At 41.4% G+C, this 17470-nt stretch overlaps 1 protein-coding gene across 12 annotated transcripts in view; it reads left to right on the forward strand.

The window, feature by feature from the left end:
• fbrsl1 (fibrosin-like 1) overlaps nucleotides 1–17470 on the forward strand; it is a 336829-nt gene that overhangs the window by 287330 nt on the left and 32029 nt on the right. For all 12 annotated transcript variants that reach the window (XM_087796551.1, XM_087796544.1, XM_087796549.1 and 9 more), the window contains one exon: nucleotides 12535–12583. In XM_087796551.1, coding sequence (XP_087652677.1) covers nucleotides 12535–12583 — 49 coding nt within the window. The remainder of the gene's footprint in view (nucleotides 1–12534; nucleotides 12584–17470) is intronic.

Here is a 17470-nt window from a genome sequence, read left to right on the forward strand (position 1 = left end):
CTTGGCTGTGTCAGAAGTTAGATATCTCTCCCCCTCCCGCCTCACTCACCAAGTCATGTTGCCTGCAAACATAGCACAGGAGATAAGGCAGTGCCGGACTGCAGTTGCCGAGTGGACCCAGATTTGTCACTCGTGCTTACTCGTGCATTTATTCAACTGGATGAGGCTTTTCTTGCCCCCTTCCTTGTAAGACCTTTCCGAGCTTTTCAAGTGCTATGGTTTTTCTCCGTGGCTATAATCTAGAAAGTCGCTCAGCCGTCGCTGCCACCGCCATGCAGAAATAGTGAAATTACCTGTTAGCATTAAGGTTTGGGCTCAGCTGACTGAACAAATGTAATGGTCAGAGACATTGGTCTTTCCCAGGAGGAGAGGAATAGACAAGAAGACTTCACATTGGCCATCATCACCGTAGGACCCTATACAGGTCACTGGCATTTTCACATTTTTAGCATCAAGTAAACTCGATAAAATCTGTTCGGCCTTTCTAACGACCTCCAAATATATCTTATCATACGCTATAATTATGCATGGTGCTATTGATCTGTGGTGTGTAGGAGACCATGTACTAAAACCTTTTGCCTTCCCATGCGGGCGTCCTGCCAGGATTCTGTCAGTCTTGCATGTGGTTGACGGCCCAGGCGGGGATCCGAGTATTCAGAGAGCCATTACAGGGGTGCAGCAAAGCATACGAGGTTTCCAATTACATGTGGGTGGCATGGGGTTGGATGCCACTCAGGTTTGTAGAGCCAGCATGAAATCCCATCTTGCACATGTAAAGCAGCGCATGGCTAGTGTAACACCCTACACACATATATTATCTTGAAAGGTGAAGCCTGAGCTTTAATCAGTGTAAACAGATCAAATAAAGATTGTAAGGAATTGATTAAACACATTGTTTAGGAAGAAGTTGACGGGAACTTTGATTTATTCATTCATTTTCCCATGCCGCTTAATCCATTATGGGGGTCACGAGGAGGCTGGAGCATATCCCAGTTTCATTGGGTGAAAGGCAGGGGACACCCTGGACAGGATGTCACCAAAGATCGACAACCATTCACACACACACAGAGAAACATTTTCCTGAAGGTCTCAATCAATCTCTGTATATTTTTGGACTGTATGATGAAACTGGAGTACCCGGAGTAAACTCGCACAACACGGGGAGAACATACAAACTCCACACAGAAAGTTATTATAGCACTATAGTTATATTATTATTATATTATTCTTTAGCTCTTACCCAATGAGAGTAATTCTCAATAACATGGGTTTGTTAAATTGATAGGAAGTGCTCAAGACTGAGCGCTCGCTAATGAGCAATTTAACTTTACCTCTTCCTGTACTAAAACAAAACAAATCAATTCAATGCATAATGTATACTCACCAAGAACTCCACTGGAAGTACATTGTAGATTAGAAAATGACTGTCCACAGTGTGTGATACGCCGTTTCCTTTTTTTTCCTGCTCATTTAGTTTGTTTCCCTGGAAAACAAAGCTTTTAACAGTCGCTTAGATATTCATTGTTACCATCAAGAACAAGCCAGGAAAAGAGTAGTGTTGCTCCAGGGAACGCTCTCTCCTTGTTGTTTTTTCTTACCACCTAAATAATTTAAGGGGTTGTATGTAAGACAAAGTTGCATGCGCTTGCTTCATTATATTTTAATTCAGCGCAAATGATGCTCCCGGCATACAAGACATTTAAATATTCCTGTTGCCTGCCCACCGTTCAGTACACAAATCCTCACTCTGTTTTCCTTTTAGGCTGTATTTTCTAAGCAGAAATGCATCCGACTTATTTGCAGCCTTTTTTTCAATTTGTTGAACTTAGGGGGGGGGGGGAGTGGGGGGGGGGGAAGAAAAAGTTTTGAGGTCAAGATTAGTTAGTGTCAAATGTCTGCAGGCTGCTGGTTAAAATGAAATTTAAATAAAGTCTGTCTAATATATGTGTTTTAGGAAAGTTGCCATGGTCATTGTAATTGAAAACGGCCCGTTGTTGTCAAGGTCGGGTCGCAGTCCAGTGTGCGAGAGTAATGTTACACAGTAAGTGTGAAGTCTCCAGCCATAAGCTCTCTCACAAGGTCTCTACAGTTGTCGCGTTGGCGTTAAACTGGCTTGCACTTGATTCCCCAGAGGTACGCAGTTAGCTCAGCAGCCCCTTCATCACCTCTTGCCTTACACAGTGAAGCCTCCGGAATGTCCCGCTGATATGTCATCATGGTTATTTGTGCACTCTCACCCACCCAAATTCAAGCAACACATCTGGACCGTCGTTGACAGAAAAGCTCAAGAGCTATACTGTGTCACGAAAGAAATGGGAGCTGCATGGAGCGCTGCAGTCAAAATGTTGGCAAGAAAATAAAACATTAATTTGGTGACATCAGCAGTGACTTCCTCGGAGGGTCAATACTCACCCTGTTGACCAGTTTTAAAAAAAGCTACAAACTCCCAGCAACACATGCTAGTGTTTTTAGCATGTCTCTTTTATACACATGGGTAGTGGTGCTACTTTTGGCAACACAGTTCAATGTTGTCATGCATATAAGAAATTCTTACTCTCAAATGTGAAGAACCACTGATGATATTTCAAACATAATTATAAATCTAAACACAATGTACATCAGGCAGCAGCTAATTAAAGTCAATATCTGCTTTGTATATAAAGCAAATATTAACATTTTACTATTAATGGTAAGATGATAATTACATTCTTTCCGAGAAAATCGGCTTGTCAACAACTTGACAAATAGTTCTTGAGGTCATTATCCTTGTTAAAAAGAAGTTGTCTGTGATAGTTTGTTATTATATTATATTATATTTTGAAAACTTTAAAGATACTTAATTGAAAATACAAATGACTTTTAAGAAATTCTGTTTTTATAGTTATAGAGCTTGTCTGTTTGGTTCAAGCAGTGAAGGTAGGTGAGCGTTTGAGGAATAGACGTGCAGTCCAGCCCTTCAGAGAGGCCCCTAGAACAGGCTTGTGTTACACTTTACTGGAAACCTGAAGCCTGATGTCTGCATCAAAAGTAAAATCCACTTAACGTGCCACATCCCTTTTCAAAATGACTCTGAGCTTTGGAGGTCTTAGTTGCCTTTTTATAGTGCATACCATGTTTGTTTGTCAGCCTGCTGGATGTTGTACCTTAAAGTGGAATGGAAATGGTGGGGTGAGTAGGAAAGGACACTGGGCAACAGATGCTCTTCTGGAAGTTTCTAGGTTTGCTCAGACACAGCCAGTACTCGATGACCCCTCCTTCATTCCTTCACAGGACAAGTGTCTATTGATCCTGACTCACTGGCTTAATGCACTCAGTGGATATGTCAGCAGTACGGTATGGATTCCCTCGAGCAGCTGGTTTAGTTTTAGGAGAGCAGTTACTTTTCTGTTAGGTTGCTTAATACAAAGTTATGTAGGGCTATATTTGATTACAATATTTTCCGGACCCGGAACTAAAATGCATAAAGAAGAAAAACAACATACTGTTTTTTTTGATCTTGAAAGGCAAGTAATAGTCATAACAATAGAAAAGAGTACACAAGACTGAATAGGTGTCTAGAATTTAAACGCTATATAGTAACAGTTATTTCGACAACAATAGCATAATAGCATTAGCATATACCAGCACACAAGCCTAGAGAGCTCTCTCGTGTCAATGTAAAAAGAAATTAAATAAATATTCATATTTAATTAAATTCTTCTATTAGTAGCACCGGATTGTAAGTCGCAGTTGTGGCCAAACCATTTTATAAGTGTGAACAATATGCTAACTCTACCAACATGTTATAAATGAGATCTATCTGTGAGTTTTTTTCTGTTGTTGTTTTTAGCTAAGTAAGTGATCTATAATAATATGAACAACATCAAATAAAACGGAGATTGAAAATGGGCAGAATATGGATGCCATCTAAGTGTGCCCCATTAGTTATTACCTTTGCAAGGCAGACTGCCGACTTTGTTACGTCAGTTGCACCTATTGTTAAGCTGAGTGAAGTATGAAAGAAGGGTTGATGGGGAGAGAACTAGTGCAGCATTATTTAATTGGTGAATATGATCCTTATTATGTTTCAAGAATTGATCTCATTATCACTCAACTGCGTCTTTACTGTTCCATTGACTCATGCTCCAGTTTGCACTCAACGCTTGTTCTTGGTTTTAGTAGGTTGCTAGCTAGCGGAACTGGAACTGAATTCTCAGCTTTGTAGGGAAAGTAAAGGGTGCAACATCCTTTAAATCCAAGAATATATTTTGTCATTCCTTTACTGTTAATATCATTGTTCGTAACAACAAACCAACAAACTGGCTGTCTAAAGTTAGAAACGGCCTAACGGATTGAATTCTAATGGTGAATGAATCAGTTTTTTGAGTATTATTAGGGATGTATCGTTGACTTTTTATCGTCTACTAAGTGCTGCTGCTCAGATGTACCACTCTATACAGAACTCTATTCAAAAGAAATGTGACCGTGTCTTCCAAGACCTGTTCAACACAAGCTTCTTACATTAAGTAATTAATCTCGAGTACAAATTTGATCCGTTACACGTTGTCATCATTTATGGGTCTTTTCGTTTTTAATTATCTTTACAATCTTTTCATACTGAAGCTCATGAAATGAAGTAGCAAGCCTTGAGAATAAAAAAAACAGGTTCAGGATCTTTGTTGTATGGAACAATAGTAGCTATTTTAGCCTGATTAACTGTTTTTAACTGTTTATTGAGCGCTATTTTTATTTCTACTATTACTCTATATATTGCTCTTGTAGAAGAAACATGCCCGGTGCTGCTCATTTGTTCATCTCATTTAAACCAGCGCCGTATTCATATTAGCATGTTACGCCAGCTCCTCCTTATCTTGTGACAGCAGTCCGTCCGTCACTGCAGAAGGACCCTAAAGCGGGTGGGCTCTGGTAAAGGAAGGAAGAGGTACCACTTTTTACGGATGCATTATTAAAGACCCTTCTTTTTCCTTATAGCAACTCACTCCAAAAATATTGTGTGATCTTAAGAGGAAGAATGAAACAGAAGGAAAAAATATATACTTTGCATCGCCTGAGGTTGGACGTGACTCACCTCCACATTGTTATGATGGGGTGAGAGGAGAACAAGTTCAAGAGGAGGTTCCATCACTTAACAAGCTGCAGTGAGAGGTGGTTTGCCTACCAACACCTGCCCGCGGCTCTCCGCAGGGCTATAATGTCATAGCAGGCCGGCCAGAAGGATGTGTATCTCTCTCTCCTAGCAGGAAGTTCTGGCTATGACCAGGAATAGAATTATTATCTCCTACAGGGTCCTCGCACTGAGCTGCTTTGTGTGAATCTGAAATAATTCCTCCTCTCAGACAATAACATCCAGGTTGTTTTTTTATATTTCTCCTCACCCACGCTGACAATGGAAAGGTTGAGAGCGAGTGGATGATGGGGATGTATGGGGACAGGCAGTTGCGTTGACCCGTCTTATCGTACCTCATCACAGCAGCCCTGAGGGATCTGGGATTTTTGGTCGAGGCTGTAGATCGGGCCAATAGCGAAGCAGCGGGCCGTGTCTTCAATAGCTATCTGCCATCTCAGCTGCCAAGAAGCCTGGAGAGCCCGAGGAAGCCACCAGTGCTTTGATCCTTATCAGGTCTGGAGAGTAATGATGAGCAGCTCCAGATTCCACTGAGATTACCCCCTTTATCAGCCTTGGCACATATTTCATTATTAAAAGAAGCTGAGCCTCTTTCAACGGTTCCTGCTACCGCCACATTACTCTCCCTTTGTCTCCTTTGACTCAAGCAGGATTTATTTACGATGCTGCTGTACAGACCTTTATCTCACCTGAAAAGAGATGTGATCCCCCAACCCCCCCTCCTAACAGCTTGATAAAGAACCAGAAAGCCACACATGCTTTTAAGCCCCTGAGCTGGGATCTGGTGTTGCATTAATTGAGTTAAATGGATCGCGATGGTTGAGATGATTTGTCGGTCGGCTTTTAACGCTCTGATTTCGACTCTGCTTCATTGCATTATTCCACTTCCCGAGAACTCTTAGCTGCCACTTTTGTCCATGACTTTATGAGCACGCACAGGTGCAGGTAAGGTTATTGTACGTCAAGAAAAAAAACCTTGAAATCTTTAGAGGAAACCATTGGCATTTCAAATCCTAATTCAGCAGCACTTTCATTCTTTTGTGCATTAAGTGAAAAAAAGGGAGCATTCATTAGCTGTGGACGCTTAGACCACCCCTGGACTACTGGACTTTTTCTCTTTTGTGTTCAAATCTGTATCTTGTTACCATTTTTGTAATATGTTGGCCCTTCCCCGACACGGCGCTATAATTCATCCCTCGCAGGGAGCTTGAGCAGATCTGGATCCTCTCTAGTGAAATATGCCTCGTCCTTTTTTCCTTCATTTCTCCTTATCTGGTTAGTTCTGGCAGCGAGCCTGCTGCGCCACTGATTTGTGACCCTCCGTCTGCGGCACCGAGAGCGATGCGTTCCGCTGCCCTCCTCGCCGCTGATGAAACAGGCCCTGCATTCCCCTGATAGACTGCTAATTTGTATACTAAACTGACAGGTCGGCGTGATAAGGGCTAGCAACTGCAATAGGTGGGAGGTGTGGGAGGGAAAGGGCGCCGGTGTGAGATGCGGTAAGCAAGGCGAAGGGTAATATTTTAAACAAAGGCAACCCCCCCCCCCCCTCCCTTGTTCCGATCTTGACATTCATTTGTCTGTTGCCAGGGGGAGCTGGATTTGTCAGCTGGAGCCCACCGTTGTACGTGCACAGACGTTTAATATAGATTGAAAATTGCATGCAGGCCAAGTATAAGAGGTCTGCGAAGCTCCGCTTGGTCACTATGGAATTCATTACCATCGTAATGATGCTCCAGTTTAGGCGAGTTGACAGTTGCGTGGGTTAAATGTTTTCCTTTCCTTGTGTGTTTACGGTGTGTGTCTTGTCATGTTCGCCTGGGTTTTAACCATCTTGCCCACACCTGTTCTGACAAGCCGGCCGATCTGGCGGAAGCCGGTGGGTGGAATTGGATGTAAGGTTTTCTGTAGTCGTTCTTCTCTTTCACGAGCAATCTGTAGTTGGAAGGTCATTTAGTTTTCAGGAACAGCAGCGAGGACACAAGGCGGGATAATTCATTTAGCGCCATCCGTGGCCACCTGGGAATCACAGTCTTGGTTGTGAGGAAGCGTTAGTGGAAATCTTAAGTAAATCGTGACACTCGGTGAGGGCAGTGAGTGGGTGTTGATAGAACAGTGTGTTAAAGCCCTGAGCAACTCCCACGTAGAAAACAACACATTCTCATCGTTCTGCAGCTACCATGTGAAGCCTTTAGGCAAAAGACAATGGTGTGAAGTTGAAAAGTTTTTGCTTAAACTTCTTACTACTACTACTGTTTTAATTATAAAATCATTTGTTAAAAATAAAGTAATGCTTCATGCTTCAAAATTGTTTAAACATTTCTACCAAGTGTCAACATTAGTCTGTTATTATTATGTCTTTATTGACTTATATGGGTGTGTGTTTGAGTATTCCCTTATTTCTCTTTTTCTAGCTGAGATTGACAGTAGGTGAGATCTTAAATGTTAAAATTATATGTTTATATGCTTGTTTGTGTATGTTACTTAGATGTCCAATACAGTTTCTGTAATGTTTGTACTTGCTTACACTTTTTACAAGTTTTAATGAGGTAGAGGGATGATTGGAAAATAGATCCGTATGTATTTGAGGATGATTTAAATTAGCTTATCTTAAGTCCCGCCATCTCAAAAGGTTTGGTTTTTGATGTGATTGCTCAAGCATTGAGGTTCGTCACTGTGCGTCATCAATCCCGGAAGTCTCCACCTCCAAGGGATTTGTATAAACAAAGCGGGCCATGACTACAGCTAGTGCAAAAACTTGGCCTTTCTTCACTAAAATTGTTCCCTTTAAACTGAGTGAATAACTTAACCATGGCATCTACAGTATATTTTATAACTGTAGATGCTGTAGATTCATTGTATTTCCCAATAGGCATTGAGAATTTTACTTAAAAGAAGTGCTCCTCAAATGTTGAGAGCTGTATATTTACAAAAGGGTACAAAAGGGTGCACATTTCTTTTTCCTTCACACCTCTAATACTACTATAAAGTCCATATGCATGCATTTCTGCATTGAGGACATCCCAATGCTTTTGCTGAATTAAAAAAAACTACTTTTCAATAATGCATGATTTACAAAAAACTGTCGCTTTTACTTTAAATATCAGGAATGCTGAGTGTGCGAAGGGGGGGTGGGGGGGTGCACAGCCTGCGAATCATATTGGAAATCGGACAGGTTGTTTGATGGTAAGGGCTGCCAGGCAAGAAATTGGTCTCTCAGCGGTCTTTAATAAATGAGGTTAATTGAATCCTGGTAATTGTTGACCTCTCCGTCTTGGTGAAATCGGTGCCTGGACTGATCAATGCCTTTCATAAATTTATCCCTGAAGGTCGTTCCGCTGACTACTCTTCCCACCGCCCGCTTCAGCCTTCTCAGTCGGCCCATTGTGCAAAAATCAAAGGGGAAACATTACGAGGCTATAGAAGGCAATTATGCTTGTCTTAGATTTTCAGGATTGATTCGCTGTTCCTGGAAAATTAAGGGAAAATGGGTTGAGTGGTTGCAGTAACAGCTTTCTTTTGAGCCATCTTGTCAGACTTGTGGTCATTCTCACCCATTTATTATCCTTTTATTTGGACTGGACAATAAATCATGATTGTCGAGAGCTCTTGAGAAACTTTAAGTATAATTCAGCCTCTTCACATTTATGTTGGCTGGTCTCAAGGAAAACACAGCTATTAACTTGCTTATAGACAGATGTATTTCATACTTAATAATAACTAAGTGGGTTAAAGTGGAGAAATATACTCAACCAGCTGCAATAGTCCATAATCCTAATGAGAATGGCCTAGAATTCCGTCACTTTCTTGTATAGTAAATTGTACTTTGGTGTCATGGCTGGCTGAAGACTATTCTAGCTACTTGGGTCAATATGTGGGGAACACATTTTACTTCACAAAGAATGGACCTACGTTCATTTTAAGATTAATTAAAATGTATAAATAACATGGTTTTTACAGATTCAACTGAGACTACAACTAAGAAAACAAGTTCAGGTGGTAATTAAAATAGATACAAATACAGAAACTATATTAAACAATTCAAGAAAATAATGCTTTGTTTAGATTGTGTTATTTTTCAGTCCCTACATAATAATGATAATGAATCAATATTATTATCCTGCGTTTAGTATATTGATGCATAGTAATATCTCTCTATACCCCAATGTTATTTTACCTCTCATCGTCATAGTTTTTATCATCTGTTAAATTTAAACGCCTCTTGCTTCCAGGACCTTCTAGTAACAGCGTTTGTGAAATTTAAATTGCAAAAACGAATAAAAATGTATGAATGTGCTCATTGTTATGGCTCACTTATATGTTCAAAATATGAGCCAAAGGGGTTGAAGTTAGAGACCAAAGAAAAAGAATGTCCTCAATAAACCCTGAAGTTTCTTATTTTATGAGTTATATATGTTGCCAAACCCACATGAAGAGCTTTTAGTAGAAACTAAATTGCAAACACTGTTAGTTTGAAAAGGAATGAGGGGAAACACACTGAGAGAGGAAATCTTCATTTTGGAATCTTAACGTCTGAGAGCGATCCAATAATCGAATAATGCACACTCTGGGCCCTTTAAATCGGCAAATTATGCTCCAGCGTGTGGCTCTTTAAACAGTTAGTAGACTGACAGTGCGTTTACTGGCCCAGTTTCCTCCCCAGCTTTCTCCCCTCCCTCCATCTTTTGGAGTCTGCTGAGGAAACGGGAGGATTTCACAGCTGCTGAGAGCCTGGCCCCGGCTGGGCCCTATGACCTCTTTCTTGCTATTTCCCCCTCCCTCTGTCTCATTCCCTTTTTTCTCCCTCTATCCAGCAGTCTTTTTCCTCAGGGAGCTCTTGTGTGGCTCAGAGGAAGCTGAATCATAAAGCATGGCTAATGAATAGAATAGGGAAGGAAAGCTGAGGCCTGCTGACGGCCCTCCAGAGAGGAGGCCAGGCCCCTGAAGCCCCAGGCTTAAATAACAGACGGGCCCGCACAAAGGTCAAGCTTCCTGCGGCCTGCTCCGTTGGCTTTTGGCTTCCAGGCAATGTGGCTTGAATTTCCCCAATTATGTCTTTAAATGGTTACATTTACCCTGTTTCCTTTGGACGTCTGGCCTCGCTTTGTACCTAAATATATTTTCCCTGTGTCTGCTCCTCTGTTTTCAATGGCAGCCTGAGTCGGCCCCCAAAAGAAGGAGTGTGAAGAATGTGTTGTACATGACCTCTACACACCACCACCGCAGGCACACACCACCGCCAGCACAAGAGCTTCTGAAGAAATGTCAGCTTGACCAGAAAATCCCAGAAAGTTCTCCAATAACAATGCTACCCGAGTCAGGGCCGTGCCTTGGCGTGCCTTTTTAAGAAGTGCTTTTGTAAACCGAGCTCGTAAGCGTGAATTTTGCAACTGACTCATGCCGTCTTGGCAGGTGCGAAACCAGACTTTAAATCCTAAATAATGGTTGTTGATGTTACTGGGAATATGAGACTCCAAATGTTCAGATTAGAGACAACTGAGCACAGCTTCCTCAGCCCCTGGTAAACACAGCTTTTCATTCTCCCTCTCGAGAACATGTTATGTCTGCTGCGCCTTCTGGATAACCGCTTCGGTCATAACACTTGTTTGAAATGTTATTCTGAGTAATGGCGTGACTCGGTTTTTTTTTTCACCCCCCCTGCGCTTGTGACCCTGTGTCACACACGGCGTGTCCTCCAGCCAGCTCCCGTGTCCATTTGACAAGCTTCATTTCATTTTGAGCCCATATTTTTTCTTCTGTGGCCTCTAGAGCGATGATTCAAGGCTGAGGTTTGCGCCGAGGCTTGGTACTGAAGCGTTTAATGTTGTCCAAAGCTAACAAAGAGCTTGTGTTGTACGGTGGCGTCTTGGTTCTGGGAGATTGAAAGAGTGCAATGTGCAAAACTATCCTCATACAATCAACTTTAGATTGAAATGGCTTGGTGTTGGTCCAGTTCAACTTGAATTAAATACATTGGGAACAATTATCACAGAGCGTCAATGCTTATTTACTATCTTTATTTGTCTCTTGTTTGTAGTGATGAGCTGATGAAGCTTCATGAAGCAGTGTCCCTTAGTTTTCAGAGCTCAGTAGGTGGCTCTGTCACTTTAAAAATGATGGGAACTTTCCACAATTAAAAAAAAAAAAGTTCAAAGCACTAGACTGATCAGAGAACGCCATCTAAAGGACTCTGAAAAGAAGCACACTGCTTCATGAAGCATCATCAACACATGACTAATCATTTTTCTAGCAGGGGAATGGATTTAAGATACCATAGTGACTATTGTTTGTAAGCCACCTGTATTGGGTTTAATGACTAAACAAAATGGTTTGTTAGAATCATATCAGCATTAAGGGCATTTTGGTAATTCAACCAGAGCTTTCTTAAAGCTATGGTTAGCCATAGCATATAAGGAATACGGATACTTATGATTTTGAGGATGGTTTTGCTCATAGCACTAATTCCGCTTTCTTTTCTTTGCTTTAATACCACCTATTTGAGACCAATATTTCAACGTGGGAAACTATGCTTTCAGCAACGCTGATCTTGATTTTTAGAGCGATGACATTTTAAATGGTATTTAATGCCCATAATTGTGTTTTACAAATGTCAAAAGAGTGGTTAAAAACCCCAATTACAGTTGTTAGAAGCCTACTTTATAGCAAGGAAAGTATTATTTTGTTACACGATGCAATTGTTTATGTAAGCCACAGTAGCTCATGCGTCGCCCCAGTAGCTCTGTTGAGACTAAAAAGACAGAAGTAATTGTAGAAAAAAAAAAACTTTGAAGAGGAGCAACATCTTCTGAGCAGTGATACCAAGGACAACCATGTGTTTGCAAAACATTTCTCTGTTACTGTCTGTACTGCTGTGATCCTTCTCATTCTTTCACGAGCCACACAGATTACAACCATGACAGTGAGGTGCACTCAGACCTATCAGGTTGAACATATGGTTTTGCTGTCTGCAGATGAAAAGAGACACATCTATAGAATTTTAAAAACCTGTTGCCAGCCAGTAAATCTACTGATGATTACTACTTAAAAAAATATATATTGATATCTATAGCTCCTCATGTTTTTTATTTTACATTTGGGTTAGAGGTATTTTGAGCATTTCACCTAAATTATTCAGGCACAAGGATTCATGAGTCCAGCTCTCATTCTGCACTCGCCTGTCTGACTTTCTGCTTTGAAATCATTCTGCATCTTTCAAGGGTTTTTCAGGTGGCCCAACACTGCCACCTAATGTTATCTGAGCTAGTAAGCGCAGAAAGAGTTGTAGACGAGCTGATATATGATGGTATAGCTTCACTGATATTTGTTTTTGAAGTTAAACAGTTATCCATGTAATTCATGTTTGGATTCCTCCAACACAGTTAAATTAACGTCTGTACTTTCTGTTCCAGGTGACAGATGTAGGATCAGACCAGCTCTTCTCTTCTACCACACCCAAAGGTAAGCTTCCCTCCTTATCCTTTCCTCTTTGTCTGATTCATAAACAGGACGGCAAATGGCTTTTGCAAATAGGTCCAAATCCCCCTCCTGCGCTAATCTTGCAGCTACTTTTCAGATTTAAATGTCAACAGACATAAACAAGGTCTAGTTCTGCATATGCATACCTTTTTTGCCAGGGTGTGGAGTGGTGTTTGTAGGACGGCCCTGCCAAAGGGTTTAGCCCTCCTACATATTGGTTCATTAGAGAGGATTTAGTGCCTCCCTGCCACATGCTCCCACAAATGGGAACTTCCCCTCAGGCAATACAAGCTCTCTGACAGCAGGCCTCGGCCAGAATGGATGCCAAAAGGAAAAGAGGGCGAAGAGCTTTTTCACCCCCCGGCTAACCCCCGGAAAAAGAAGAAAAAAAAACACATCACCCGTGTGTGAGTGTGTGTGTTTGTGTGTGTGCGTACGGATATTTAATACATGTGTGGATTACAAGGCTTATGCTTAGTTGACATGATGTTATGCGCTTGTTTGTCCATGTCAACACAAAGACACACATGTTCTGGTGGATTTGTCATGTCACAAATGTAACATCAGATTAAAATTTAAAATGTAGACAAACTTAATTAGGAATACACGAAGAAACTGATTTCTAAATGATTCAGTTATCACAACGGCAACATGTATAACTTTAGCAATAAATGTTTTTGAGGCATTGAAAGTGATTCATATGAGAGGTTGTATCACTGGATTTTGATTTCCTGTCACCAACTTATCTGCATACCTGAAATGTTTATCGTTGGTAAATCAAGCATGAACTTTTAGGACTTAGCTATTGATGGTAGAACAAGTACTGCAGGCCAGCGATACTAAACTTTATTTAATGGTTGATATAATTGATTTATTTGATCTTGGCAGCATCTGAGCTTGAATGTTGCCAGATCATTTATTAAATGAAGTCCTTACTCAAATATAGACTATTCATCTTTCTGGCATATAGATGAAACCACTGGATGGAAAACAAATATGTGTTTAAAGGTATGAATGTTTTTTTAACTTGCATCACAACAATAACAAATACATGTATAAACATTATTTTATTGTCTATTTATATATTAAAATAAATTGGTTAATTATTTTTTTGTACAACAAATATAGTCGAGAGAAGTTATAGAGCATATTATATTGAACTCTGTCCTACCAAGTTGGAGTAGACAGAAAGGTGTTAAATTGTTGATGCGGAAAGGTGCGATAAGCCTCCAAGTGACAGATAGCTGAATGCAGGTCACGTCCCTCAGGGCGAGAACCAGGAAGCAGAGCCATTAACACAGTGAAGGAGGCGAAGGTGCTGTGATATATTGCCGTTTTAGGTCTGTTTCAGAGCAATTGTCTTCAGAAAAGAGTAGGTCTGCTTTCTATACAGTAACTGTAAGGTTTGCAATGACAGTAAGTGTAGTCTGTAGCATATGTAGAAATTGTTGGACAGTTTACAAGATACAGTAAGTTTTCATACCATCTATAGCCAAACTTGTAGTGGTACACTTGTTCTGAAATTGGACAAAAGAACCTGGTAATTGTCATCCTGTAATATGAAAAACAAATACAAATATCCCAATTAATATTATTATGTTAACTGGTGCAGGGTTTTGCATTGATGAGTAGTGCTGTAAAAACAAACAAATAAATAAATGAATGAATTATGATCTGTAATTATTGATATTATTGGTCTAGTTTCCTACCAAATAGTCCTTAACTTTATTTATTTTTTCTTTTAAATAATGGCTAATCATATGGCTAATTATAAACATACATCAGTGACGGCAAGCAAATATTAAACAATGATACACGTTTACAATTAAATAGTATCTAGCCATCTCAATTCATTTCATGCATCTGTAAACACGAGTGGTGAAAACATCTGAGTCTCTTAATCTGGTCTTTTTCACAGCTTGAAATAAGTAGGTTTAGTTTTCGTAACGAAAGACTCTACTATAGTTATTATATTTTGGTTCCAAGAAATACTGAATCGAATATAACGGCTTGCTATCTATGAAGCTATTTACAAATTTTGTCTTTGTTGAATACAAGTCTGGTGACCTTGGGACGCAGGAGATCTCACAACATAAACAACTAGCGTGATCAATTTGACAGCGCTTGGGTGGACTAAAGCAGTCAAAATAGCTACTCACAACAGATCACGACTTCTGTGTTGCGCAGAGATGCTCGTACTGGTGCACACACGCTCCACTTCAGCTCGCAGAGAAAGAAAGCCTTGTTGGGAGCGCTAATGTGCACACAGGGTTGGATAGGGACACTGGAATGACTCCAGAAAATCCAATCAATGTCCCCTGATTGTCATACGGATCAAACAGATCCCTTTTGGGAACTGTAGATGACGGGAGCCAGATAAGAATTATGTTGCTTGACAGGATGAGGCATCACATAGATCAGCAAGTTTGATGAAGCCATTGTGTGACAATTATGAAGGAGATACCATGCAACAGCTTCAGATCTGCCCGTGTATGGATGGTTGTTTGCAGTAGATTAAGGGACAGTGTTGGTTTTCTCGACCAGGATTTTTTTTTTTCCATTTGTGTGATTCAGAGTAGCCCACAGGCTGTTTTCCTCTAGTTTAGAATGCAGCGTATGTGTCCCATTACCGGCCTTGCTCAGAGTCCTGTGGGACCAATGAAAAGCCTGCTTCCCTCTGATCACCAGGCCTGTCAAGCTGTTGGCTGGGCGACACACAGACAGACGCACACAAACATTATGGCTCGCATAAATATATAATGCTGTGATGATGTTTGGCCTGTATAGTTTTTGAGGTCATGCTTTTCCTTGAGTCTCTATCTCGCCCTCTGGTGTAGTGGTCCTTTTTCTGGAGTTAATTCCAGTCCAGAGTTATGGGTACAAACAGTTGAGGTTACGTCTAAATTGCACACAAGCCCACAGTCTGTCATGTTAATGAAACGGTCCGGGGTTAATAGAGAAGAGGAAAGACTAACATTGTAATCAGTGGAGGCAGAGTGCTATAATTATGCACACAGAACATGGTTTGGGGTAAAACCCAGACAGCCTTGTTCTTTCCTCTGACTTATATTTACTTCATGTGATGTCTGTTGTAGTACAACCACTCGACATTCAAACACAAGCCGAGGGTATCTGTAATAACACGCTATTCTTGCAATTCTCCTCGGATGATGTTACCTAAGAGCGTGTTTGTGTTGGTGGTGTACGAAGGAGGAGGAAACAGAAAGGGGCACGCATTATCTAACCATTATTGGTTTTTGCTTATTTTCCTGTCCTAAAACTCCTGCGGGTTATTGATTTTCTGGAGGAAGGGATCTTTAAGTAAACACCATGAAGACCTGCGCGCTAGTCAGGGCAACTGATATTGAATCACAGGCCAAAGTTTTCCTTTGTCACTGGCTTGCAGGCAAATAGGAAACTAAATGTAGCCAATGAGCACGGAGACACAGTGGAGGACATATTTCACAGTGTTGTGTCCATCGAAGTGTCGGGAAGTTTTGTCGAGAGGCTAGAAATATACCAGCACACTTTGGAATCTGCAGTGGGCGTGTTAAACGCTCCTGTAGGATAAGTCCATGAGGTGTGCGGTCCACAAGACAGACCTGGGGCATCTTGGGTAAGCAGGAGAAAGATTGGGAGAAAACCTATTTCTGAAGTGGATTTGTGCCCTTGTAATCCTGATTAATTTTGACCCGTTGTGCTCATTTTAAACAGAGCATTACAGTAAGCGTGAACACAGCAAGCTCTGGGGCGAAACCAGGAGCTTAGCGGCTTTGGGAGGCTTAGCTGCAGATGGCATTTTAAGCCGGACTTAATAAATTGTTTCCATTAAACTTACCGGCCCACACATACAGGATTAGAACTGTGAAACAAAGGGAGGGAGAAACGCGCAGACAAAGAGAAAACAACGCACACGTCTGCCATCATGAACGTCGGACTCTCTGTTGACTTCCACGTGAAAGGGGAAGACGGGGTAATGGTGGTGTTGGGGGTGAGGGGGTGGCATTCGAACACGATGCAAAAGGACTTACTTGGGATCTTTTGCTCGTCAGGGATGTCAGCCAAATTTGCCTAATTGACGCACAAGTAAACAAATGAAAAATATGCATAAACCATTTAGCTCTGCGGTGGATTTATGGCTTATCCTCAAACTGTTTATATATAAACACATAACAAATGTTGTAGCTTAAGATTGAAGAGCAGGACGGAGCCTTTTGTTCATTTATCTACCTCTGCCATTGCCGGGAATCAATTGTGTACGGTGGAACTCCACCCCTTGACACTTCAATTCCCAACGCTGGTCCGGGAATACTTGCCTTCCCCCATCGGCTCATGGCTCGTTCCCTAAGCTCTCATTATGTGCTACACAGTTCCAGGGTCCCCATGTCGAATCGCTAATCAACCCTCGCTGTATAGGTGCTGAGTAGCTTTTGTTCCACCGATGCTGTTTGCAGCTTGTCAATAAAACAGCCTTCTCCTTCTCAGGTACTGCCGCAATGTCCGCCTGTTTAGCCCCACAAGCCAGGGAGAGAATGAGAGTCTCGCCCTCTGCATTCTAAATGCCGGAGACGGAAGGAAGGCTAGTTATCGGGGTAGGAGCAGCAGGGTCAAGGGAAAAGAGGATTGAGTGTGTGTGTTTTGACTTCCACTCTTGGTGGACTTCTTACCACCTTGGTGGCCAACCTCTATGCTTGGAGCCTGTTGGCCGTTGAATAATGAAAGGTTGACCTGCTGACCATCTAATCAGCTTTCCAGCAACTGTTATCACAGTACCGCAGCTGAGCCAGATGGAAAGTGCGAAACAAAAGCGCATGAGGGGATTCACACTCAGTCTAACAAGCTCTGGAATTACAAGGAGGGATCAGCGCA

This window comes from Callionymus lyra, chromosome 1, assembly GCF_982586985.1.
Source record: "Callionymus lyra chromosome 1, fCalLyr1.hap1.1, whole genome shotgun sequence".
NCBI classification, from domain to species: domain Eukaryota; kingdom Metazoa; phylum Chordata; class Actinopteri; order Syngnathiformes; family Callionymidae; genus Callionymus; species Callionymus lyra.